This window comes from Elephantulus edwardii, unplaced genomic scaffold, assembly GCF_000299155.1.
Source record: "Elephantulus edwardii isolate Elephantulus edwardi_28Jun2011 unplaced genomic scaffold, EleEdw1.0 scaffold00124, whole genome shotgun sequence".
NCBI classification, from domain to species: domain Eukaryota; kingdom Metazoa; phylum Chordata; class Mammalia; order Macroscelidea; family Macroscelididae; genus Elephantulus; species Elephantulus edwardii.
The window spans coordinates 345,931-373,561 of NW_006399874.1; the positions used below are offsets into that span (position 1 = coordinate 345,931).

A 27,631-nucleotide genomic window follows, 5' to 3' on the forward strand; every position below is an offset into this window, starting at 1 on the left:
TACTCCTACGCTAAAAGCTTTACATTTCTTCACTCAACTTCAATCTGGCAAATGTGTTTGTTGTGTCTCAGTAGTAAGTGGCAAAACCTTGGCATTAACTAGTGCTTATGCTACCTCCAAACATTCATCTCCCTCTTCTCATAGAGTAGTGCTTTATGTCTTAGGACTAGGTCTAGGACTAGTATCTTTAACTTAATCAATTCTAATATTGGCTGATAACCAAAATGTTCACCTCAGAAGTGCCTCTTAAGAAACATTTGGAGATCTATTTCTTTTAAATAATTTAAAGTTAATTTTACTGAATGTTTACAGAGACTTAGGGTTTCCAGTCATTTATTGTTGCACCTTTCTCCCTGCCCACCCCCTCCCCCCATTTCACTCTTCTCCTTGAAAAGTAAAAGTAAAACTTTTTCATTGTTATGCAATCCCTCCCCCCAAGTCCACTCCAATGTGCAGCCTTTATTCTGGACTCCTGTAATGACAGTAATACCCAATCATATGTCCTTTTAAAACAGTTCTTTCCCTCATCTGCTTCAATGTAGTACACACCATTCCTCCCCTCCTTCTCTGTCTTCCCTCAATCCCGATGTCAGTCCCGTTTTATGCCAGTGGCCCTATGCAATATTTGTCCTTTTGTGACTGAGATATTTCACTTAGCATAACATCCTCCAGGGCAGGGCCATGCATTTTGAATATTTCATGAGTTCCTTGCTTTTCAATGCTGCATAGTATTCCATTGTGTAAATATACCACAGCTTCTCTTACCATTCATTTGTTGATAGGCACTTGGGTTGTTTCCAGCTCTTTGCAATTGTGAACAAAGCCACAATAAACATGGGTGTGCATATATATGTTTGGCTGGCAGTTATGGTTTCTTTAGGTTAAATTCCCATTAGTGGAATTGCTGGGTCAAATGGTATTTCTATTTGCAGCTTTTTGAGAAAGCGACACACAGCCTTCCATAGTGGTTGCACCATTTTACACTCCCACCAATAGTGAGTAAGTGTTCCTTCCATTTTCTCCGCAACCTTGCCAGCATTTGATGTTTGCTATTCTGTTAAATTTTGCTATTTTTACTGGGGTGAGATATCTCATAGGTGTTTTGATTTGCTTATGTCTTAGAGCTAGGGATTTAGAACATTTATTCATGTGTTTGTTTGCCACCTGAATGTTTTCTTTGTGAAGTGTCTGTTCATATCCTGTGCCCATTTTTCAATTGGGTTATTGATGTTTATCTTGTAGTGCTTGAGTATTTTACAAATTCTAGACGTAAGTTCCTTGTCTGACATGTCATTACCAAATATTTTTCCCAATCTGTGGCTTCCTTTTTTGCCTTGTTGGAGAAGTTTTTGGATGTGCATAGGGATTTGATTCTTAGAAGGTCCCATTCATCTATTTTATCCTTTCCTGGTTGTAGATTTTCCAGGATGCTTTGAAGAATGTTTTTGTGGATTAGGACTTCTAGAGTTCTTCCAAGCTTTTCTTTAATGAAGTTTATAGTCCTTGGTCTTAGTCCTAGGTCCATAATCCACTTTGAATTGGTTTTTGTATATGGAGTGAGGTGTGGATCTTGAATGTTCTGCAGATAGTTTTCCAGCACCATTTGTTAAAAAGGCTGCCGTTTCCCCACTTAACTGATTTCATCTCGTCAAAAATCAGTTGACCATAGGTAGATGGGCTGATTTCTGGATTCTCAATTCTATTCCATTGATCTATATGTCTGTCATTGTACCAGTACCACTCTGTCTTGACCACCAGGGCCGTGTAGTAAGATTTGAAATCAGGGAGTGAGATGTCTCCTACCTTGTTTCTCTTTTTAAGGAGTGCTTTGCTTATTCGGGGCCTCTTTCCATTCCAAATGAAATTGGAGATTGCCTTTTCCATTTCGGTGAAGAATGGAATTGATATTTGTATTAGGATTGCATTGAATGTGTAAACTGCCTTCGGTAGTATTGTCATTTTCACAATATTGAGTCTTCCTATCCATGAGCAAGGTATATTCTTCCACTTCTCCAGGTCTTTTTGTTTCTCAATGTTACGTAATTTTCTTTGAATAGATCCTTTGTGCTTCTAGTTAGGTTTACTCCTAAGTATTTAATCTTGTGATTAGCTATTGTGAAGGGTATTGTTTTTCTCAGCTCTAGTTCTGTATTCTCTTTGTCACTGTAGAGAGACAAAAGTCCTTGCTTCAGGAGATCTATTTCTGAAATAATCACTGAAAACTATGATATTAAGTAATTTACCACAATGCTTTTTAACTTTGAGTGTTTGTCTTGTTAGTATTGCATACGTTCTTTGCTATACATATCTGCCTACAGGTCCTTTGGATAATGAGTGAACAAGACTGCAGAAAAAATTGGTGTCTTTCTATGGTGGCATTCATTGGTCAAGAATATGAAATATGCTATGAACTGCCAAAAGAAAGAAAAGAGATGTCTTGGAAGAAGGCTCCTTAGAAGTGAAAATGTTAAAACTTTGTCCCATGTACCTTGGACATTTTATCAGGGGCATCTAGTGCCTGGAGAAAGACATTATACTTGGTAAAGTAGAAGGGGCCAGCAAAAAAGATAAGAACCCTCTAAGAATTGGACTGACACAGGAAGTCAAAAATAGGTAACCAAGTACAGCAGAGACTGAGAATGACAGGTAATGGCAGAGTTTCCTTCACTTGTCCACAGGGTCACTAAGGGTCCGAGCTGACTCCTAGCAATTGTAGTGTAGCTGGCACCTAATAGAAATAAGACTAGTGCTTTGGTTAGTATGTTTTTTGCTGTATCTTTTCATCTCTATTTTCAACCTGTCTACAATACTATTTATTTTTTGTAACCAATTTGCAATGGGACTTTTCAGAAACTAAATTTACATAGTTCTAATCTGACACACATGGAGTTATGAGTCAGAATTGCCTCCCTAGCAACTAGTCTTTGAAATTTAGGGTATGGGTCAGCATTACCCCAATTTCCCTTTTCCCTTGAAAGAACAGCTGTGTGTACTTGGATTTGGAAAGTAACTTCCTTTGCAAGGTGTGGTGTGACTTTTTGCCTTTGATCTTTAGCTCAGTTATACTGAGTAGAGGGTCAGAGCTCCCCATGAAGAGACTAGGCAGGAGGTTGTTGTTCATTGCTGTCAAGTTGGAACTAGTTCATGGCTGATCCTCAGTATTCAGAGGCCATAAACACTGGAAGTGAGGAGGGGGAAGGCTTATTTTTCCCCCTAGGAACAGCTGGTGGATTTGCACTCTGAGTTTAGAGTTGGCAGCACAACTCCCTACCCCCTACGCATGGCTTGGTCAATCTGTGTTCAAGAGGGAGTAAGAGAGCAATCTGAGTTAGAATCCTTTGTTTGGAGTCTGTTACAAATAGATATCTTGCTTCATGCAAAAATTTTCAAGGCAAAGACATACAATTTAAGGGTTATTCATTTGGCTAGAAATTGCCAGATTTACTAGTCAAGGAGCACTGAGCCAATGCACATTATCTAAACAAAAGATGTCAGTGATACTTTGTTTCAAAGGCATCATGTAATTTTGCTCATTATTCTTATCTTCAGGGAACTCTGGTGGGCTAGTGATAAGGAGTTGCTTTGCCAACCTAAAGGCAGGTGGTTTGAAACTACCAGTTTCTCTAAGATGGTTAATCCTTGTGATTTACAGTATCCGAAAATCCACTAAGTTAATTGATCAGCTAAGTCATTAGGAGAGTTGATGAGATTGTTAACAGCTTTAGTGTGCTTGGCTCCACAATTAACACTCTTGGTACCAGCAGGCAGGAAATTAAAAGACAAAATGCACTGGGAAAGTGCTGTCAGAGACCTCTCCAAAGTACTGAAGAGCAACAATGTCTGCCTGGAGACTAAGGTGCCCTGATCCAGGCCATAGTCTTCACAATTGCTTGTTATATGTCAGAGAGCTGGACAATGATTAGGGATGGTAGAGAATTGATGCCTTTGAGCTGTGGTGCTGGAGAAGAGTATCGAGAATACCATGGACTGCTAGGAGAACATGCAGGTTCGTCCTAGAGAGGGTGAAGCCAGGCTGCTCCTTGGAGGCAAGGATTCTGAGGCTTCATCTGACAAATTTTCGGCATGTTCCAAGGAGGGACCAGTCCTTGGAGAGGGATGTCATGCTTGGGTAGGTGGAGGGACAAAGAGAGAGAAGATCATTGATGAGATGGATTGATTCAGAGGCTGGGGTAATGAGGGTAGGCATGTCAGACAGTAAAGTTGGCACAGAATAAAGCAGGTTTCAGGGCTATTGTACATAGGGTCGCTATGAATTACAAGTGACTTGACAGCACATAACAAGTCAGTTCTGACTCTACAGAACATTATAGCAACCTTAATCTCCACATGCCGCGAGTCTGTAAATGTCCTACATCATACCTGGTTTGGAGGCATTTTCTGAAGAGCTAATGTCTCCCTCCATTGAATTTCCCCATCTGACAGTACACACCATGATTTTACAACAAAGGCAGCTAGCTGCACGTCCCAGTGCCTTTTACAATTTCCTTCCTGCTCCTCCCAAGCAGGAAGGGGGAGCAGAAGGAGGGTGTGTGGGCAGGAAGGCAAGCTACAGCAAAGAATGATTCAAAGAAATGACTACTTCTCCCTGGGAATTCTGATTCTACACACTTCAGTGAGAACATCCAAATCCCACCCTCTGCCCATTTCCCCCTCTTTTCTCCTACACACCAGCAATGCAGGGAACGTGCTGAATCTTGCCAGGCAATGCACACTTTCTCTTGACCTTCAGACTCCATCTCCTGCAATCTGATGGTCCTGGCAGGATCAGTTCTATGCATCATAGAACTTTGATAAACAGCCGCCTTAGACCTTGTCTCCCTCTTCACATACCGTCCTTTGCTCAGGTTACCTGTGTATACTGTTTTGATCCTAATCCAGCTAAAGCTCTTTGGGAACTGAGGTGATTTCTCACAGATCCTCATTTGCTTACTAAACCTAGCTCAGTCCTCTGTACCAAGCACTCTGAGAACCAGGTAATACTTTTTAAAGGCACAGTCAACACCATAATGTAAATGAGCAACAATTCACTATTGCTGTTCACAGCCTTCGAGTTGGAACTGACTCACAGCTGACCCTCGAGTGGGTTTTCAGAGTTGCTGTCAGAATTCTGAAGAATTCACGAATAAGAGATTGATACTGTTTCCCACTTTGTGGAGTTCCTGGGTGGTGCGAATGGTTTGTGTGTGGCTACCAACTAAGTTGATGGAGGGTTGAGTTCCACCAGCGGCATCCAGTAGAACGGCCGGCAATCACATTACTTGAGTCTTTACAGAAAAACCTGACAACCTCTGGTCTAGACTTCATGGGTAGGGTGAATTCACTGGGTGCATATCGATGCAAGAGAGGAAAAAGGACCATTAAGAGAGTTGGAACTTTAGCAGAGTGAAAGCTGGGGAGAAAACATCATGCTGTGAATCCTTCCTTTAAACTAGGAAACAATACAACCTTTAAATTCGATTTATTCATAGCTATCGACTCAGGATGACAGAAGAACTGATGTCTTTTGAGTTGTGGCATTGGAGAAGAGCACTGAAAATCCCAGGAACTGCCAAAAGAACAAACAAGTCTTTCTTCAGGGGCTGGTCCTTGAAAAATAAAAAGACATGCTGGGAAAGCAGAAGAGTCAGAGAAAAAGCAGACGACCCTCAGTGAGTCAGATTAACACCATGTAAGAATGGGCTTGAGCATATCAGAGATCACGGAAGATGGTGCAGGATAGGGCAAGGGTCAGCTGTGCTATGCACAGGGTCATGGGGAGTTGCAGTCAACTATATGATACCTAACAAACATTTGTTCAGGTGAATTTGTAGAAGACGCAGAAAGATTTTCTTTCCCCAGAATTTTAGAACTGGGCAGCACATATAAACATAATACGGAAGCACAGCTAATGAAAAATGTTTTAATGATTAATGTTTAGACATTTAACATTGTGGGCATATCCAGAGGAGCTAAGCACACTTTGACAGCACACTATCGAATGTTATTTTTTCTGTATTGACATAAAGACAGCTGCAAACTAGTACCTAGGAAGGAAGATATACAAGTATACACGTTCTAGGGTTGGCAAGGTCAGTGTAAACAGATGTTGTGACTCTTCCCAAACAACACCCACAAAACTAGTAAGAGAACCCATTGGGGTTCCCTAGAATATGAATGTGCAAAATTAAAAGCATGGTAAACTGATATTTACATACATAAACCAACAATTAGTTTATACATTGTCGATGACTAAGATAAGTCATGTGTGGTTCAATGTATGCTTTCTCTTTTCAGTGAAGGTATTTGGAGGCTAAATTCCAACATGTTAAAATGACACACACATTAGTTCTTATCTGGCCGAACACTGCCTCAAGTGTGTAAGACACAATTTTACAATAAGCAGTAGATTATGTTTAAGCAAGCGGTTCTAAACAATCTTTATATTTTAAGCAGGAAAAAAAAACACCCCTCCTAAAATCAAGTCTCATCTCCCACCCTGCTCCCCTTTAACTTGTTTTGGTAAACTAGGCACATTTGAAAAGGAAGTTTTGTGTCAAAACAAGACAGCAGTACAGAAATCAATCCATGTTTGGACCCTGGCAACCAGCTCCTCGGTGCTCATGTCTGGATGCTGACAAATGTGTTCACGCATCACCTCTGACACATCCTCTCACACAGTGAAAAGCAAAATGGGCTTGTCTCCTGTATAAAAACACTTAGCACTTCAGAAACGGAAAACAGCCTGATCACCCATCAGCCTATTCTTCCCTAAAACCTTGAAGGCCAAAGAATATACATTTACATTTTATCAAGAGTACTTTATTCCCCCTCAACCTTTTTCTTTTATACATTATTAATAGTGGCACTAAACATAAAAAATCTATTAAAGTTAGACTGTCCCATTAGATTGGCGCCTGCTTGATTTAAAAGCCAAGATTACAAAACTGTCAGTGCCGTTTTCTGCTCTCATGTGGACGTGTCACTTGAAATTGTGTCACATGCTAGATGTTTCACAAATCTTGTTTTCTGAACAGAGCTATTTAAAAAAAAACCGGGAACATACTCTAATTTAAACTAATAAGCTTTGGGCCCTGCTTTTTAAAATTTTAAGGCATGTGTGTTTTTCTACGGTAACACTGTACAAATTTACATTTACAATCACATGCATGATCTACAGTAAAAAAAAAGGTCTGGATTACAGTGGATTACAATTTTAAATTGTGAATCACAATTCAGCACCTATCATGTTAAAACTAATAAGGCAACAGCAGTGTCGTATACTATAATACTCCCTTTTCCATAGTCTAGCGCAGGGTTGGTGAGAGCCCAGAAATGTTAAAAATCTTATGTCTACTTATAGAATCAGTATACATTTTCTAGGGGTTTGGAATTGATGAAGGAAGTCCCATGTGAATCACACTTTTGTAGGCCGACTAGTTACAGCAGCTGACGCGTGGTTTGGAGGTTCTCAGCTCTTGGTCTTCAATCCTTGCGCTGTTTCCGGGACTTCACATTGTGTTCCAGGGAAGGCAGGCTGGTCTCTCCATTCACGGCGGCCATCGAGCCGTTCTGATGATCCTTCTGGTAGCCTTTCCTTCGGCTGACCCCGTTCCTGCTGTAGGTCTGAAAAGCATGACGGGGAAGTGAGCTGTGTGACACTGGCTTGTTTTCTGCATGGGGAGTTCACTAGACTGTTTCCTTTTAGACTCTGGAGGCCTAGTGGGTAAGGAAATGTGCTGGCAACCTGAAGCTGAGGCATTAGAATCCCCCCACAGACGCTAGGAGAAGATGGGCAATCTCCTCCTGTGCAATTTACAGACTCTGAGGAGGGTCAGCTATAAGTCAGTTCTGACTCAACTGTAATGAATCTGAGAGTCTCCTTTTATCACCAAATCCTGATAGTACTTCCAGAAGTGTAGCTGTATAACCATGTTATACATTGTTCTATTCTTCAGAATATACATCAGGAGTTAGACCAAGTCAAAAATTTTTGCATATACAATTTCAGTGACACTTGTAATGCTCTTGAGTTGCATGGTCATCCCCACCCTCCTTCCAATTGTTCCTTTCCCCTTTAAAATGGGAAGTCCTAGTACAGTTGCTATTGGCAATTTGCTCTCATATCTCAAAACACAAACTGTTTTGTTACAACAGATTCATAGCTGACCTTTCAGCAGTTTTTCAGGAGGCTGAAAATTGCACGGGAGTAGAATTTCCCTTCCTCCACTTGACCCATTTGCAGCAGTGAAGGGATTGGAACGGTTAGGTGTCACCTTCATGCTAACAACTCCCTACAGACTACAACTCCATACGGACTACACCAGAGCTCCCTCTCAAAAAGGTCTTAAAAGAGCACAAGGCTCAAGGCACATTTTTGACTAGTTAAGCTAAACCTGATTGTTTTAAGATGACATAATGGGGTATTTCTGGTTAAAAGTAGAAAGACTTGAGAATCTTCCCCCACCAAATGAGATGGACTTCTTCCTCCAGTCAGATGAGAGACCTCTCCCAACCTGGTGAAATGTAGGGCACGCTTCACGACAGCAGCAGTGATGGCAGAACTGAAGAACTGATGTGAAATGGGACTCAAACCCAATAGTGGCAGGGCTGAATACTGTTTTGGTCAACTAGGGGGAAAGCAGGACTGAACTCCACCATGAGACTTGAGGCTGAGGTCCCTGCATGCTCATTTTGGGAGCTGTCTTGACTGTTCTGTTATTGCTCTGAATTATAATTGCCTGCAACTCATAGCGACCCTAAGTACAATAGCCCTAACCTCTGCCCTATGCTGTGCCAAGCTTATTGTCTGAGACACCCATTACCCCAGTCACTGAATCAATCCATTTCATCAAGGGTTTTCCTTTCCTAGGCTATCTCTCCACCCTCCCAAGTATGACATCCCTCTCCAAGGAACCTGAGGTAAATTCACTAAAGTGCTGGTCACACTACTAGCTGCAGTTTCAGGTTCTCATCCTTAACCTCCTATGTATGGTTGGCATTTTAAGGTGAAGCCATGAACTATTACTGCTTAAATGTAACATGAAGTCACCATCAGCCTAAGAATGATATTGCCGCACAGGAGCTCAGCGGAGGTGAAACCTGCCACACACAGGTATATGTGGGCAAGGTGCATGTGGGCACAGAGATGGAAGGTGGCTGAGCACTCTGGCTGCTGTGACACTACTGGGCTTACAGCTTTGGGGTCGTGAACTCCACCTTCGTTCCCCATCTCCTTTACCTGCCCCTGCACAGCAGGCTGTAACATCCTGGTACCAAGAACCACTCCAAGGGCAGCAAGAGCAAAATAGTCCAGCTACAATCTAGCAAGCGAGCTCTGGCTGCCAAGTGGCAAGAAACTGCATTGTAATCCAGAAGGCACACAGTTCGAAGCCACCAGCTGCTCCACAGGATGGGGGGGAGGGGCAATCTCCTCTCATGCAATTAACTGCCTCTGAAAACCATCCAAAGGGTCAGCTATGGGTCAGGTCCAACTCCTCGGTACACAAACACCATCTACAGAGGCAGGAATTAGCAGTGGTGCAGATAACCTGCCCTAAACAGCCTATCTGGGGAGCAAAGCCTACATTAAACCATGACCTTGGGAATGAACGGAAGCCCTGGCCTTGAGCAGTGGTGGTGGGGCTGAGAGACTGCTGTAGGCCCAAATGGAAGAAATACAGAATCCTGATCAACAGTTCTACATCCACCACATGAATCTCAGACTCCCAAACTTAGTATTGGGAACCGTGTATGTCCGAGACATATTTAAAGTCGGCTACACTACCTCTCAGCCCCTCAAAGCCCAGGGCTGCATGTCTACCTGTGACTGCACTGGTTGCAAAAAGCCCCAGCTACCCAGAAGAGATGAAGCTCTGGTGGCTTAGTGGTATGGAGTTACTCTGCCAACCCACAGGCATTGTTTGAATCCTCCATCTCCCCCCCCTGAGATTTACAGCCTCTGAAAACTCACTGGAGGGTCAGCTAGAAGTTGGTTTTGAACAGCACAGAACAACCCAGAGGAGAGTGACATTTACCTGGATGTAGAAATTTGTGAAGAGCATAATCAGAGAAAACATGTATACAATCTGGAAGTACAACCATCCGACAGGGAATGTACACGGCCAGATGATCCCGAAGCTGGTCTGGATGCTTGTCAGCACAAACTGGAGCTGGTGGAAAGAGAAGCCACATTTGAGCAGGGCAATAAGACACGGACTAGGTGCCGTGCTAGACTGGCTTTGCACTCAACACCCCTACCCCAAAGTTTTCCAATGAACATTAATTCTTCCACAGTTAAGCATAATTTCATATACATTTGACACACTACATTTATCCTAAACTCGGTATGTGGTGTACCTGTGACAGGTATATACGCCCTTCCATTCCCTCACCCTCACCTGTTAGGTGCTGTTGAGACCACTTCAACTCATACTCTAAACAATCCATTTGAACCCGGCCCTGTTCTGCACCTAACAGCATCAAAGAATTAAAAAGGATGCTTAAAATGAACTTAAGCCAACTATGCAGAACTGTCTTCCTGAAAGTAGAGTCCAGTGGGAGACCCACTCTGAGTGTGTCCTTTAAATTCATGCTCCTGCCAGAACCACAGCTGTGAGCGATAAATCAAACTCGGCATCCTTTCTCCTCAAAGTATAACAAGGTTATAGAACAATTATCCATCTTCACAGGTGGGAGGGGAAAAAACTTAATGAGAACTGTAAAGCACCCGGCAAAGAGACAAATGTTAAGTCGCTCAATAGTTTTTCTCAGATGGAAAGATCACAACTGACAGTGTGTTTAGAGAAGCTGTTAGTAAGGAAAAGGCCAGGGCTTAGTGTTTAATGTCCACAACTCTCAGTCAGCTAAGGTTGTCTCACATACTTTAGGCATATTTTCAAGAGGGGCAAGTTCATGGAAAAAAGACATTATGCTGGGAAAGATAGAGGGTCAGTGAAAGAGAAGATGACTCTCAACTGGCCCAGGAAGTGGAGGGACGGGCCGGAGTTAATCAGAAATGCTAAGAATGGGCAGTATAGGGAAAGGAGAGGATCAGCTGTTGTTGACTTGATGGCACCAAACACCTCAGTCTACTAAGTACTGGTCAACTGCCTAAATACTAAGTACTGCCACTGGGGCCTATTTGTGAAAATCTACCGAAAATTACCCAAGTGCTACCAGTCTCTCAAGAGGAAGGCGGGAGGTGCAGCCACCAATCTCAGCTACAGGTGCTCCATTGAGCAACGGAGGATTTCGGCAGTCATCTAGCATTTCCCCCAGCAAACATTCTCAAGTGCCTCAAGGACTAGAAGCACTGGACTGAGGTTATTTCACAGATCTTTCCGAAATGCTTTGAACATAAAGGTTTTCACTTGGACTTCTGGATTATAACTAGAAAATATATATTCATATATACACATGTGCTTATGTCCACAAAGAAAGAACAAGGAACTGACACAGTTAAACTAGCTGTAAGTCCACAAGTATAGTTTCCCCACCAGAAAATACGAAAACTCCTGCTGGAGTTACTGCAAAGGATCTAGAATGGGAGCAAGTATAAGGCATGACTTAGATGCTTTTATGCCCAGGGAGGCACTAAGAGCATCCTAAGGTACAGGTCTGTGTTCACCAGGAATAAGCTTTGGGAGAAAGAGGCCGAGTCACTTACCAGCTGCCCCTGAGTGATGTACTTCTTCCACCAGAGATATGGTCGCATGGAAGGGACAGACGACAGGCCATAGTATGCGTACATGAGGATGTGGATGAAGCTATTAAATGTAGCACCAAAATAGCCTGTAGGAACAGAGAGGGTTTAGGAAGGAGTGTGAAATCAGTGTTTTAGGATTAACAGGCAAAAAAAACAAAAAACCAGGATTTTTTTTAAAAAAAAACCAGAAAAGAGCTACTTTTGAAAAGGCAGACACTGCAGTAGCAAGCACAGCACAAATGTATAATTAGGATGCAACTTCTGTGCAGGCAGGCTGCCATGAGGGCGCTGAATGCGATGGGTGAATTCGTCTCACAAGAGCCACTGTCCCCATCTGGCTGGCTCTGGCATCTGCAGGCTTTGTATCTAGCCGCACCACTGCCCCTGCCCCAATTCAATGCACAAAGGTGATGGCTTTTATTTACATGCCAAAGTGCTTCAATGACTTTGGCCAGTCCATGGACAACATGTCTCCATAAATCTGCTGAGGTTTAGAGACTTGAGACCTTTGAGGTCATCTAATGACTCCCTAGGACAGCAGCGCTGGCGCCAGAGTAGAAGTCAGTCCCCTAGGGCTCAGAGAGTCGTTTAATGTCATGATTTTAGTTTCTAATAGCATTGCTAGTTCTTTTCTTAGACATTTTGTCCTCTTGGTCTCACAGTAAGAACCATAAAAAGGCATTGGCTTGTCCACATCTAGTGCATAAGTCTGGGGTCAGGGGAAGAATGTATGTCTATTCTTAGCTATGACAGCCACACGTCCATTGTGCAAATCAGAACATTCTCTGGTTCAGACGTAGGTAAAAATTGATTGTCCTAAAGGATTTCTGAGGAGTTGATGCAGTATATTAACGTAAGCAGACGCTGTACTAGAAAGGTGTGTTAATTCACAATCATGAGGTAGGGTGGTGAGGAAAAGCAAACAAGAAATGAGCTGGAGGCATACTTCTACCACCCCTTCTCTCTTGGTTTTCTCAGGTACCATGTCCAGAAGGTCCCGTTCTGGTTTTACAATTCTATGACTGAATTTTGGTGGACCAAGGGTAATGCAAGTCTTGTAGGAGGGCAGGGGAAAGCTTAATTAAGACTCTAAATCTTAGTCTAATCCTTCAGTGTCAGGATGTCAGGACGTTTAACTGGGACATTTATTAAAACGCCAAGCTGAGCCTGAAGGTGACAACTTAATCTTGGAAAATTCTAACGGATTTCAGACTGCAAAATGTTCCAAAAGCTAGGCGTGCCCTTCTTAGATCCTAGTGCTTGTCACAAAAGGCAGCCTAACAAATGTGCATCATGGGATGTGAGGGTTGTTCTATGTGGGTATATACGGAGATTTCTCCTGAAGGCATTAGCTAAAGCTGACTATCACAATGAGCTTCGTTCCCCAGCACTCAGTGGGATTCCATCTTCCTGCCCTGCCCCTGCCAGCCAAACACATTCAGAATTTCAGAGGAAAGGAACAGATGCCCACTGGGCAGACGACACTGTCCTTTTTTTCTAACATGTCCCCAAGCTGGGAATCTGTTATCTTCCTCATTTTGCCAAATCAGACCTTATTAACCTAGGGGGAAAAGTGCTATCAGCTTACTGACAGCACAGGCTATCACAGGAGGCTGAGACACAAGCTTAAGTGATGGACCTACAGAAGCGATGGACCTAACAGCAGCTTTCCTAAAAGCCTTCATTCCAGTTTAGCCCCTCTGCTCATTTCCATCCCCAAACCACCCTCCTTCCCTGCCCCCATAAAGCTTACAGTGGCCACAGGGCACCCAGTTCATCACGAACCACCAGATGTTCAGCATGGTGGCGTGGTGGTACACGTGCAGCACTGTGATCTGGTGGTTGTTCTTGCGTAAGATGAAGAAGAAGGTGTCCATGAATTCGATGAGCTTGGAAAAGTAATACCACCAGAGGACATTGACGATCTAGGAGCAAGAAGTTAAAAGGCTTACTTATTCTCAGTGCTTCTCTGAACTGCTACCTCTGATGTGTTTTACTAATATCCTAGATGCCAAAGCTGATTCAGAGAATGGAGGGAAGACTGAGCACCCCAAGGGCTGCTGATGTCTTTCAGCTAGCTGCCAAGAGCTGTGGTTACTCTAGAAGCAGATTTAGAACTACCTTCTATGGGAAACCTGAAGTGACAACCAGAGAAGTTTCAAAAGGGCCACTGACGTCCTCCAAGATGGAAACAAAAACAGAGGCTTAAGTGCAGCCCTTAGCCTGCCTATTCGCTCTGGCAGCAGTTTGGGGAATAACTGGTTCACACAAACCAACTGGAAGACACTTCTGATTTCAGAGACTGGCATGGAGCAGGTGACGCAACATAAAGCATGAAAAAGAAAAGGAATGAGAGCTGTCAGAGGCAGGTCCTCGGCAAATTAATGTCAGAAGGCAGCCTGTGATTGAGCAGCTACTGCCAGCCTTTTATTTAAAAAAAGAACATTAAAAAAACCAAAATTCATACTTAACACATTGCTGCAAATGACGGCTATAAAATGTCTTTCTAAGCATGGTCTCAATTTAAAAGTATGCGGCAACGTGTTAAAGTGGATTCCATAATCACTAGCGTTGACTCAGAAAAGATTTAACCTTTTAGGACGTTATAAATCTGATCATACTTATAGCAAGCCATCCCCCCAGAAACTATGAACAACAGTTACTTTTGCAAAGAGAGAAGCTTTGCTTTTCATGTCATTTCCATACCCTGAGTATACATTGCTTTTATTATCACCATTTTAATGGCCAGTGAGGTTACGGACTAGGCGCCATTTCCTTATTTAAAATATAGAAAAGTAATAAAAAAAACCCAACAAACCAAAACCAAACTTGTACAATGAGATTTTTAAAAGCACAATACCTTCATGTCTGATTCTCCCGCGGTACGTGTTCCCTGGCAGAAGAAGTTGTAGTTGCTTTCCCATACTCCTGTCACTAACTAAAAGAGAAGAAAAGGTCCTTCAACAACAATATCAGAACCATGCAAAGAGTTATAAATGCACATCAATTCAGAATCTAAGAAAATTTACACAGGGTTGTGCTGAAGGAAGATTGTTGAGAAAATACATTTATAGGGGCATGTGAAAAAAGGGAATCTTTTAAAGGATTTCTATTTCAATTTTACAAGGGATAAACAGTTCTGTCTAGTTGGAACCAGCCCACAAAAGATCTTACAATGTGCAGTGATTCAAGTAGAGAATGCCCATATTTCAGAGAAGCTGGTGGATTTGAATCACATGCCTTTAGGTTGGCAGAAGAACTCATTACCTCTAAGCCCCCAGAGCTCCTAGGCAATTTTCTTTGGAATTATCCTTATACCCTTGGTTCTAGTATAATGTGCCTTGCCAGTTTTTGGGCCCTGGCCAACCAGAAACTAAGTTCCCTCTCACTTGAATCCTATTCACGGGACTAAAATCCTTCCTTAGCAAACATACTAAAGACAGAAATAAGAGTAGACTGAGTCTAACATGTATCAACTAAGGATCAAGGAGTCAAAGTCTGTCCTCCCTAGAACGCCACAAAATGGGCCCATGTCAGAGGAAAATGGTGTCCCTGATTAATGGACCTCAACAGCTTTCAAAGAAAAGGACTTTTTTATAATTATTAATTGTGATTTAATGAAAGTTAAAGAAAATTGGATTTTTCATTGTTGTACATTTCCCTCCCTATCCCCACCCAGTTCCCTTAATATATATTCATTCACTGTTGCATAATTTCCTCTCCCCCAAACCAGTCCACTTTGCTATGCACCTCTTATTCTGGACTATTGTCATACAAATGCCTAATCATATATTCCTTTTAAATAGTTCTTGCCTTCATCTGTTCCAATGCAGTGTTCACTATTTCCCTCTGTTTTCTTAGCTTTCCCTTAACCCCCATGTCAGTCCTGCTTTATATAGTGCTGTTATACAGTTGGTTTTAAAAATTAGGTCTACTGAAGAAGTTTAACATACTTTAGCATGTTGGGAGTTTAACCTAGTCTAGCATGTCAGGTATTATTGAGTCATAGCGGATCTTCCAGTGGGTTCTCAGAGGCAGTAAATCACCCAGGGGGAGAAAGTCCATTTTTTCTTATAGTGAGCTGGTAGATTCGAACTGAGTTCTTCTGGGTTGGCAGCACAGCCCCTTACCACTAGGCCATCAGAGCTCTTCACATATAAGAAATACTACTACAAAATCACCCACTGTCTCCTTTCATGTAACAGGCACACAGAAAAGAGCTACAATTAAAAGCCTTGCTAGAAGATTTCCTCTCTCCTTATGAGCCAAATTAAATAACCAATGGTGGTTTCATGCCTCTTTTCATTTAAACATTTAGGGTTTTATCACAACTGGATTTGGATGTCACAGTTCATGAAGTGAATCATTTCTAAGGATGAGGCAGGCAGGCTTTCCCCATCTAACACCATTTTACTAAGGAGGTTTATGACCTTTTTATAAAATAAGCATATTCATGGTGTGTTCTAGAATGCAACCAAGTTATCTCAGGAAACAAGGCCATTTGAAACATTTAAGGCCTTTTAGTCCATAAGTGGTGGAATGGTTAACAATATGCTCACCAGCTAACAAAAAAAATGGAGGTTTCTATCTACCAACAAGTAGTGCAGAAAAAGGCTTGGTAATCTACCCCTGAAAAATTAGTCCTTAAATACAAAACAGCATTCTACTTTGACATACACTGACTTAATGGCAACTGGTGGTGTCATAAAGGAGCATAGTCCTTCATAAGTTTCTCTATTTCAACATCAAGACTGTAGGGCAACAAGACAACCTTCAAACTAAAAGAATTTTTAAAGAGAGCTGGCTGCTCTTAATGACAAGAGACTGACGAGATAAGTGGTTATTACTCTCATCAAGTGCATTAAAGGTCTCAACTCTTTGTCACAGATCTGGACAAGCCAAAGTGATCAGGAAGTGGTATGAGTAATCCAAGGTCACACAAACCTCCTGAGCGTGTCACTGGGAACTGGGGCACAGGAATCCTGACCCTCAGTCCCAATGCAATTCTCCACGTTCTTTTGACTGGCACTGTTGCTTTCTGAGTCTTTAGTAAGAACATGATGGGGCTATCTTACCCATTGAAGGATTTTATGGGAAAGTGATTTAAAATCAACCCCCAGTGACTCCAATTTCCTCTAAGGGTTGGCTGGCCAGTCTTGGCAGCATCATAATGGAGCAGTCACGTTAAAACACACGGTCTTGAATTTCAAATCATGCCCTGAGCATAAGGAGGACCAGTAATATAAGTTCACAGCTGTGACCTCCAAGAGGTTTCTTCTTTCCCTTCAAGACAGAACCCCCCTGGGCCACAGCTCAGAGCAGGACTCTGGTGTAGTCAATCATAAGGACAGGTTTTGTGCACTTGAGATGTTTTTAAAACAAAGCACAAAGAAACAGCTTATCCTCAGCCTAACCTGGAGCAGGTATGTCTGGTACTTTCCCTGAACCCTAGGGCCCTGCCCTCTTAGCTTGGCAGTCCTCTCATTGTTAATGCTTCCTGGGAGGTGGCCGTGTGCAGGTTGCTTCCACATACTAAGTAAGAAATGCTAATTTTGTATCTCATGGGGGTGGTCACAGCTGGGGAAGAGGAAAAATTGAAGCTGTGGCTTGACATTTGAGGCAGTGTTGCATAATGGTGAAGAGTACAGACTGAAATCCCAGCTCTACCCTGAAACTTCCTTCTCTGTAGAAAATTAAATGTTCAATTTGTAGGAATGGAAGGAGCATTCAATGAGTTAGACTGGTACCTAGTGCAAGGTAGACACTGGGTTTGCTCCAAGTCAATATTTCTGATACTAAATGTGTCAAGGCCCATGATTAGGCCTTGTAGAGATGTTGCAGATGTCTAATGATATCTAGGGGCTGAGCATAAGTTTACTGTCTACCTACTTGCTTTGGAGAAGTGGTCTGGTTTAGCTGAGAATTTATACGGTGTTATGCTCCTTGTTATGCTATCAAAGCCAAGGTACCAAAGGCTTCCTCCAGTGAAGGGTTAGGAGGCTGACTTGGCCTCAGCCCAATCCCAAGCTTTCACCTCTACTGAAGGGTGTCCTTTCCTTCTGCTGTAAAGCTTTCTCAGAGTAGTGTCGGATAAAGCAATGTATATCCAAGTAACTGAGTGGGGTGTTTCTGCTTCCAAAGAGAAGTTGCCCGCCTTTTAAAAACCCTGAGCAAGACATTATTTTAAGAAATAACCGGACTTCTCTTATGAGCATTCATTTCAGATACTTCAACCTTCTATTTCTGCTAAAAGTGGACTAGCAATTATCTTTTTCCAAGTATCTTGGGTAAATAAAACCCATTTTTAAAGTAAAACTCAATTATCAATGGCCATGTCGTTTAAGTGTTTTTCCAAATCCTATTTTCCCACAACAGCATATCTATTTTAGGAACTGTGTGAAAGGAAAAAACAAGATAATTTAGAATATACGTTTCCAAAGCAACTGCATTTGTGGTTCTATCAGGAGACCTTCAAAGCCAGCGGATGAGAGGGAGCCCTAACAGCCTCAATGTTACCGAGAGATTAGAAAGGACAAGCAAGATAACCATTCCATCAAATGCTCCAATTCTTTCATCTTCCCAATAAAGCATTAGAAATCTTCGAGATTCAAAGAAAAAAATTGACTTCGGGTTGTGCCAACAGGGCAAAGGAAACAAGACTCTCCACTCCTTCACTGTAAGCACATTTAGAGATCTGCTATAGAAAGCACACCAAAAAAATAAAAGAATCACCAAGCCACTGATGCTGTAACAGCAAGTAAAGTTCACCCCGCCTCAAATACAGTCTTCCGAAAAGACTGAGTTAGCTTACGTTTAAGTCCTTCCAAAATCTTTATTTGCGGGGGCAAGTTTACCTGAAACGAACCCAATTCCAGTTTGGCGTGCACCCACAGAGCACCTGACAGTTCTGTTTGCTCGCTCAAAGAGAAAGACATTGAGCACAGACTTCTTAATCCTGAAAGAATGACCTCATAAACCATGTAACAAAATGTTAAAATCTGGAGATCACTGTTCTATAGCTGCATCATAAAGGGGCAAAATGCCAATGCTTTCATGTAGTAAAAAAAAAAAATAACGGGCAGTATTAATGAAAATGAAAACTGACATTTCAGAAATTAAAATGCACCTATACACTTCACACACACACATCCCAATCCGAGCTCTGGTAGCTTAATGGTAAGGAGATACATTGCCAACCCAAAGGCATGCAGAGTGAATTTAATAGCTACTCTGCAGGAGAAAGATGGGCGATCTCAGCTTCAGAGGATTTAATGCCTCTGAAAACCTTTGGAGAGTCAATGAGTTGGTTCCCACTATACATACATCTCCACACAAACACTAATCAGCAAACCAAAAAAGCACCCAATCATGAGTTAAAACAGCATAGTAGACAAAACTGAAGGCTGTATGAGTGAATAGTAAACAGAGGTAAAGATGTAGAAAACACAAAACAGATTTAGGAATAAAAGACCAAGAATGTCCAAAATGAATCTAACCGGAGGCCCAGGAAAATGAGGAGATGGACAGGGGAGGGCAGAAATTAATGATCTCGTAACTGCTGAAACATGCAAGTCATGGTTGAGATAAAAATAAATTTCTAAACAAGACATCTAGGCTGCCTTAGTTTTGAACAAGATTTTTAAACTATTTCGAAGAAAAAATATTGTAAAAAAAAAAGACAGTAGAATTCCCAACAACTGAGACTAGAAGACAATGCAATAAATCTTCAAAGTCCTGAAGAAAAGAACTGTTAACAAAGCAGTCTATGCCCTGCCATCAAATTACTGAAGTGCAAAGACACTCAGAGCTTAGCCCTCACAGAACTCGTTTTGAAGACACTTGAGCTCATAGATCAATAATGAAAACCAGGAAACTGACAAATAATCATGAGCTGTGCAAAATGGTGAAATAACACTTGCTAACATAAAGAGAGACTGGCATTAGCCTTCTAAAGCCTTTGCCTTGTTTGAGAAAACTAATACTAGTTCACTTTAGGTCTTACCAAGTTACCCCCACTGCCCACGTTACTATATCAATCCATTTCATCTGGGGTCTTCCTCTCCTGTGCTGACCCTTCCACAATTCCTTCTCCAAGGAGTGGTCTCTCCCAAAGTATTTGAGACGGAGCCTCAAAATCCTAGCCTCCAAGGAAAGACATGGGTTCTCCCTCTCCAAGACAGATCTATGTTTTCTTGGCAGTCCATGGTGTGTTCAAGACATGCACCATCTTTAGGTCAGCAATGCAACTCATTATGGACTTCCCCACCTATGCACTATAAATGTGAAGGATATTGTCAAATTATGGGCTGAGATCTGGGCAGAAAGAATTTCTAAGTGGAAGAATGGAAGGATCCTCTTACTGGTGAGGTTATGTAGAGCTAGGCATACAGGAAAGCTCCAAGTTCCTGCCTCTGAACCCTTCCTCCTGAAGCCTCAGTAGTCCTTTCAATACAGCATTTCCGGGATGTTCAAAGCCACATCTAAGGCCCACTACTGACCCTACTTCACCTTCAGCTACTGATGAATCCAGGCTCCCTTTCAGACCATGACAAACCTAGTAATTAGATCCTCTCTGTTCTGGGTGTGAAGAGGTCAGAGGCACAGTGTGAGCACAGCAGACACATCATGACGTCCCACACCACAACAGAGCAGCTGCTTGACTGAGATGCGTCCTACCTTGTTTCACTTGTTAAGGAGTGCTTTGCTTATTCGGGACCTCTTTCCATTCCAAATGAAACTAGAGATGGCCTTTTCCATTTCGTTTAATAATGGGATTGGTATTTGTATTGGGATTGCATTAAACATGTAAATTACCTTTGGTAGTATTATAATTTTCACAATATTGAGTCTTCCTATCCATAAGTTTACCTATTGCTTTGAACTGCCCCCAAAGGACTGCCTTCTCAGAGCTTATGATTTGTATCTTCTTTCATTTGTCTTGAGGAATTCTCTCATTTCATTTTTTATTTCTTCTATAACCCAGTAGTGTTCTTGGCAGTAGTGGTGTGTGCCACTGAGTCAGAACCCACCCACAGCTGACCTTCCTGCGTTCAGAGTCAGCTAATTCAGTACTTAGACAATGCTCAGTTTGCTATTGTTCTCACTAAGAGGACAATGGATATGTTTACAGTATATTTAGAATCCTCAAAAGCTGCTCAAAAGTATTTGGCTATAATTTTTATGATGTAATTTTTATGTAATTTCCTCCCCCTCCCTTTACTGCCAAACTATTTTAAGAAGGTTTTGGAAAGGGTCATCATGTTTGGAAGGGTGGAGGGACAGCAAAGGAGTCGAAGACCCAGGATGAGATGGATTGGCTCAGTGACTAGAGCTATGGGGTTAGGTCTGTCAGAGACTATTGGCTCAGGATAGGGCAGGGTTCAGAGCTAATGTATGTAGGGGTAGCTATGAGTTGAGTCACAGGCTACTTGATGGCATAAAACTAGCTCTATCTATAGGGCTTGAGAAGCATAAGGCAAATGCTTAATTCTGTATCATTGTAAATAGTCTCCCTCTAGAATATCGTCATGAGTAATGACAGCTCTAAGAAATCCCTAAGGAAATGATTCTATTATCAGTTATGAGAAAGTATCTGGGGACAGGAAAGCCATGGGACCACTTGCTGTGGTTTAGTCCCTTGAACACTCAAAGAGCTCTGCAGAGTGGGCCCAGGAGTTATTCCTGTGCACTTTTCCTGCCTCCAGCCCTGCAAAATCCAGTTCTGGGGTTAATTTCTGGCCTTGGATCCAGAACATTTCAAAAAGAGGGGGTAGGTGGAGAGCTTTGAATACTTCATAAAATGACAAGTATCAAACAGCAATGATAGTACTTCAGTAGCTCCTACCATCCTAGTCACACCATCTATGACCTTGTCTTTTGATAGACACCTGAGCAAACACTACAAAGACCTACTCCTCACAGGTGTGCTACATCTTCCACGATCAAATACAGCATTTTCAGTCAGTTTATAGACACACACAACACATGCAGACAGAGACATCATCACAGCCATAAGCTGATGGGGAATTTTTTCCTCCAAACACTAATTTTAAGCTTGATTGATTTCTCACCTCCCATTGTCTCTCATATCCTCTTATCACTCTTTGGAAAAATTCAAGTCACATCGAGATAGGCTAAAAGCCTAAAAAGGCAGTGGTTGAAAATGCTTGCTTTTTGTATGACTAAATTCTTCATACTAGAGATTAAGCAACGGGTTAATTGTAAAGGGGGAGACTTTCCTCTGAAAATACATACCAATTTGCTTACCAATGGGGGGTGGCTTTCTTAACGGCTATGTTATTTTATTACGTGTTGCAAAACAGCACAGAATTGTTGCTTCACACTTGCCTTTATGCTATGTGTGCCTTGGAGATCAAATTTGATTTTCAACATTCCAGTCATATGAAAGGAACTGGGCCTGAACTTACATAAACCATTTAAAACACAAAAGCAGGTCTCACAATTGAACTATTCTAAACTTTATATAAAATACCTAGTCAAATTGAGATATTTACAGTTCCCAGAGCAAGACAGAGAGGCAAGCTTACCACAAAGCATGCCAAATGCAAGTACCATCCACTTCCTCCTCCACCCAACCCCTACTTCAAACAAGAATCAAGCACTTATCAGGGCTTAATAAAATGCTCACAGGTTTGCTTTTCACCGTTCCTTCATTTTTCTACCCTTTATTTTCTGAGTAGAAAACTGTTTGAAAAACATCTCATTGAGACTACAACAGGAAACACAAATAGCACAAGAATCAACAGTAAAGGCTTCCTTTTATATACATATGGTGTATTCGCACCAACAACTTTGGTATTTTGGAGAATTTTAAAACACTCAAAATATATTCGTGCATTAGCACCTTGAGATCTCTCCTGACCTAAGCCCTTCATTTATGAACATAATTCAGCACAGAGACGCGGGCCTTTTTTAAAGAAAGCCCACAATAATGTCCTACCTCCAAGAACATATAGAGCGACAGCAACGTGAGTGCAGTGTTATACACCACTAAAATTTTCGGGAAGGAGAATGGCGGCCTGTTCTTCATGTACTTGGGTCCCAGCCATACTACTAATAAGTATATGATAGTGCTGATGAGGGTTGGTAAGTAATTGTCCAGAAGAAACCATCCTACTACTCTGGTATCTGAAAAACAAAATATAAAAAAGTTTAAAAATCCATGATAAAACAAGGCAGGTAAACAAGAACTTCAACTTTTCAACATTTAAAACATTTCTTTAACCATGTTTTTTTTTAGAGTCAGTCTAATTTTATGCCTCCTAAACGCAACTGGGCAAGTAGAAGCGGAAGCACGGATTTAACACCTACCCTGCAAGTGTGAACTTCCTTAGGACAGTTCTGCATAGCCATGTGCACTGGCCTGGGCTTTTGCTAAGTCAAAGCATAAAAAAAATTCCCTTTGAAAGAATTTTAAAAAGCAGAAATTTCTGCGAACTGGTTGCATCAATCAGAGCTGCTGAATTATGCATGGGGTGATAGAACCTGAGAAGTGCAGTCTTTGAAATCTCAACTTCTCCATCTCAGTCAAATGTCAGCAAGTCTGCCCAGAAGTATGCAGGCTCAGAGAATACATGCCATGCACCTAGATTGCTGACACCATAACTGGGCACAAAGGAAGCATCTGCTGTAAGTTCATGGCTAGCAGTTAAGGGAACAATGATTTTTTTAAGGAAATTAAATCAATGATCAGTCTCTGAAATAAATGGCCCGTGTTAAACTGGCAGCCTGACAATGGCGAGTCCTTGTCCCTCCTGCTGCCCACGGGCTCTACATGGCTGGGGGCAGTAAGTTCCCTCAGGTGTTGTCCTGCCCCTGTGAGGGCCAGCCTCATCTTCTGGCTGACTCCCACGTAGCTGCATCTGCCGTGCACTCCCATCTATCCTTCCTGTCAGACTCAATTCACTCCCAATGAGTTGGGACCAATCCATAACTGAACCTCCAGCAGGCTTTCAGAGGCTGTAAATGCACAGGAAAAGAATACCCATCATGTTCTCATGGAACTGGTGGATTCAAACTGACCACATTTGGGTGGACAGCCGAACTCCTATTATCCACTACGCCACCAGCCGAGAAGCACATAAATAAGGAGGAACAGCTAGTTGGATTACCTAGCTAGTTTTGAGTATCTGGCTACGTTGTTGTCATAGATAACTCATAGTGACCCTATGAATGAAAGACCTGAGCGCTGTTCATACAGTTTACAGAGGCAAAAAATTTTGGAAGTGGATGCCACACCTGCTTCCAAGCTTGTTTTAATCGGGAAGCTCCAAACACTTTCCACTTATGGGTAACCATTATTGCACTTGGCACATCACAGCAACCACGAGTTACCTCTGTACAGTAATGCACAGATCAGTGCTATACCACCTAGATAAATGTTTGACAAAAACAAACCGGCGAGCTCTGGTGGCCTAGTGGCAAGAAGCTGCAACTGCAAGCTCAGAGGTGCACAGTTCAAATCCAGATGCTCTGCAGAAGGAGGAACAATCTTCTCCTGTACCGGTCAGATCTGATTTGACGGTACACACAAAAGTGAAATTAAAAAAATTAAAAACCAAAAACAATTTGTTAAAATTTTAAATCAGGCCTGCTAAGAGAGATGAAGTGTTTGAAAAGTAATGTGTGAAAACGGGGAGCTTTCCTGTTTGTCAGTTGGCCTTCATAGATGAAATGATGTAGTCAACTCCTGACAACTCAAAGCAACCCTCTGAACAAAGGGTCAAAAGTCTGCCCTCTCCTGCACCACTGTCACAAGCTCTGCCGTGCTGAGTTCACTGCTGCAGTCACTGCGTCAATTCATCTTGAAACTGACAATAAGAAAGCAACATGGAGCAGATATGCTTTTCTAAAATATATCAATATATTGAGCTATGTAAAAAATGGAATTCAGGAGTATATCTTTACCTGCTGACGTGACACGAAGTGAAAGGGCCTTTAAAAAGTCCTTTTTGAGGCAATGTAAAAAGCAAAGTGTTTTTTTCCCCAACTCCTATGGCCCCTTGTGCATTTTGGAACTCATTTCAGCTACAGCTTCACAAGAGCTGATGAAGACATACCATCACTGATAAAGGTGAAGCCGGCAATATTTGCAGGCTCTGAGCTTCACAGCATAATTTGATCTCCAGATAAAGTCAGAGAGAAGGTCACACACAGCAGCTGCATCTCTGCCTCAATAGCCAGGGGAGCAGATACTGTACAGTCTCAATGGCTATCAGTTCTCCAGGCTCTTGGTATTTAGGAAAGTTCTCTTTTATCACAGAAAATGCTAGCATTTTCTAAAATTGCTTCATGCAATATTTATAAGTAGCTATAATAAGAGGTGGGGTAGGGGAAAGACAAGTAAAACCAAAAACCATCTCTTACCTCGGGGGCCTAGCCATGCCTTGAAATAGGTACTTTTTGATGCATCAAAATGCTCCATTTTAAAATCTATTAAGAAAAAAAAAGACTGATTAGTCTCTACTCATTTTTTTCATAACAGAGTAAGAAAATAGTTTTTTCATTCAAAGAGCGTATTACGGACAAAGCAAGTTTCTTAAAAACCACAGGCTTTTAGATAGGTCACCTATTTGCTCTCCAAAACAAAGACAAAATTAAAAATAAAAATTAAAACCAAATGCAAAGCCATAATCTTGTGAATTTAGTTTATAATGAAATTAAAGGGGTTTTCTCCTTCTCAAGTCCATAAAAATTCCTCTGAAGTTGAAATCTTAGTTGGGAGAGGAGCTGTGCTGAGAGGTGGCAGATGGGAGAAGAGTCTGTCTGGGTAAGAAAGACCTGAGATAAGATAACAAAGACAGAAAACGCCAGATTAGTGACCAGAAGGAATGCTCAAAATCACAGGCAATAAGAGAGATAAAAACCAAAGCCCCAATTAGATACCCAATCAAGAATAGACTTTAAAAAGTCATATGGGAGTCATTTCACTTTTTTAAATAAGAGGCTTTCAGAAAGAGGGCTGTAACTAGTTTTGGTTTTTATGTAGGGAGGATGTGGATACTCTGGTCACAAGAGCAGAGGAAATGATAAAAATTACAGAAAATAGAGTCAAGGGTTAGGTAGGGTTTCAGGGAGAACATTAAATGACTTGGGGGTGGTGATGAGGCCTAGAATTGTTGTAAAGTCCCTATTATTACAAGAATCACGGTGTCTAGGACACAGCCCAATCTGAGAATCTGGGCTAACACCCCAGAGCAACAGAACAGCAGCTTGATAAAACATAAGGTAAAATTTCAGTCCAAGAGAACTGAACAAGGCAGCAGGTGACCAAGAGAGCTTGTGGAGTTTTCCATTTGGTAATGTGGAGGAATTCTGTTAAAAGCCATCTGTCCCAAATGACAGGAGTCCACAGACATCTTGAATAGAAGCTCCTTGGAAGAGAGAAGGCACAGGAATGCACTTCAGTCTCCATACAATGAAGTCCTCCTGGCAAAAGCGCATGCAATAGGCAATTCTACATATACTGACTCTGTGTGCTCAGACTGCACTGCTTCTCAACATGGGAATTCGAGTTGAACTTTCCACAATGAGATTTAGGAACAAATGAAGTAACTAGCAAAACTAGCAAAGTCTCTTAAAAATAGATGGGGAAACTGGGTCTCAAAGGGGTTCATTCTGTTCAACCCTTTGTTGAGGGTCAAATAATTCTTCTGACTTAGAATCCACATTTCAACAGGCTCTCCAACTGCTTCATATTATCTGGGGTTGAAAGGCAAATATTCTCAGCAGGGGGATGACCTGAATGAACCTTTCCATGTCCAGATGGAAAATAGCAATTTTCAAAGAGCTGCTCAATGTTCTGAAGATGTCCAAGTTAAAAAAGGGACACCGGACCCTTGGAGCAGGGGCCCCCAATGAGTAGAGTCCTGGTTCATGAATCACAGGCCTGGATGCTTACATGGCAGGTGTTATCCCAAACTCTCCCCCTCCCAGGCCCACAGCTGGACACAAGGTAATTTCAGAGAGAGTTTATTTTTAAACAGGTTACTCAGAGGCATTGTCACTAAACGCTTCCGTTCATTATTTAGCACAAGTCATGCTTTTGTCTAGTCATACATCTGTTGTGGTGGTGTCACATGGTTCTGGAGTCAGAACCAACTTACAGCTGACACTGCAGCATGTTTTCAGAGGCTATAAATCATATGGGGAGGAGCTGTCCATCTTTCTCCCAAGGGGTAACTGATATATCTGCACCACCAGAAAGGCTCCACCTTTAGATCCACAGTACAACTCCTTACCCACTCCACCGTAGCTCCCAAGCCATATTCCTAGCGCCCCTCAGTCCTATATACTAACCTTTGGAATCCCAGAACACATGATTGTGCCATGTGAAACACTGCATAGTTCAAAATCAGGAAAGGAGTGTGTCAAGAATGTATCCTGTCTCCATAACTTTTCCCTCTATGTGAAATAGATCATTCGAGAGGCTGGACTTTATGAAGAGGAATGTGGTGTTAGGATTGGAGGAAGACTCAAACTAAGCTGGCCCTTAGCAAGAATTTTTTTATTTAAGTTCTATCTCATACTTGGGGCACATGGACACGAAGGGCCAGTCCTTGGAGAAGGACATCATGCTTGGAAGGGTGAAGGGATAGCACATAAGATGACCCTGGACAAGATAGACATAGTGAGTGAGACAACGGGGGCAGGTGTGTCAGAGACCTTGAGACTAGCTCAGGACGGGTGAGGATTTCAGAACTAGTGTACACAGGGTTACTCTTGAGTCAAAAGCAATTTGATGGCCCATAGCAAAAACTACAAAGCAGACATCATTCTAGGCACAGGAGGATAGAGAATTAAATCTAGGCTTGGGGAGAAAGACAAGAAACGCCAAGACCTTAACTGTTCACTCTGCCCCAGCTCTTCGGTTCCTTCCCTCTCCTGGCTGCTGCAGCTTGCTGCCAG

At 42.0% G+C, this 27,631-nt stretch overlaps 1 protein-coding gene across 2 annotated transcripts; it reads right to left on the reverse strand.

The window, feature by feature from the left end:
- Window positions 1–7,468: 7,468 nt before the first annotated feature.
- ELOVL5 (ELOVL fatty acid elongase 5) lies at window positions 7,469–25,148 on the reverse strand. Of its 2 annotated transcripts, XM_006893126.1 has the most exons (7): window positions 25,091–25,148; window positions 22,665–22,852; window positions 14,565–14,642; window positions 13,458–13,629; window positions 11,666–11,790; window positions 10,035–10,169; window positions 7,483–7,623 (listed from the first exon to the last, which is right to left on the reverse strand). In XM_006893126.1, the coding sequence occupies exons 1-7, from the start codon at window positions 25,146–25,148 to the stop codon at window positions 7,483–7,485; spliced, it is 897 nt and encodes a 298-aa protein (XP_006893188.1). The 2 variants fall into 2 exon arrangements, with proteins under 2 accessions (XP_006893189.1, XP_006893188.1); XM_006893127.1 differs by lacking the exon at window positions 11,666–11,790 and having other exon boundaries at window positions 7,469–7,623.
- Window positions 25,149–27,631: the final 2,483 nt, after the last annotated feature.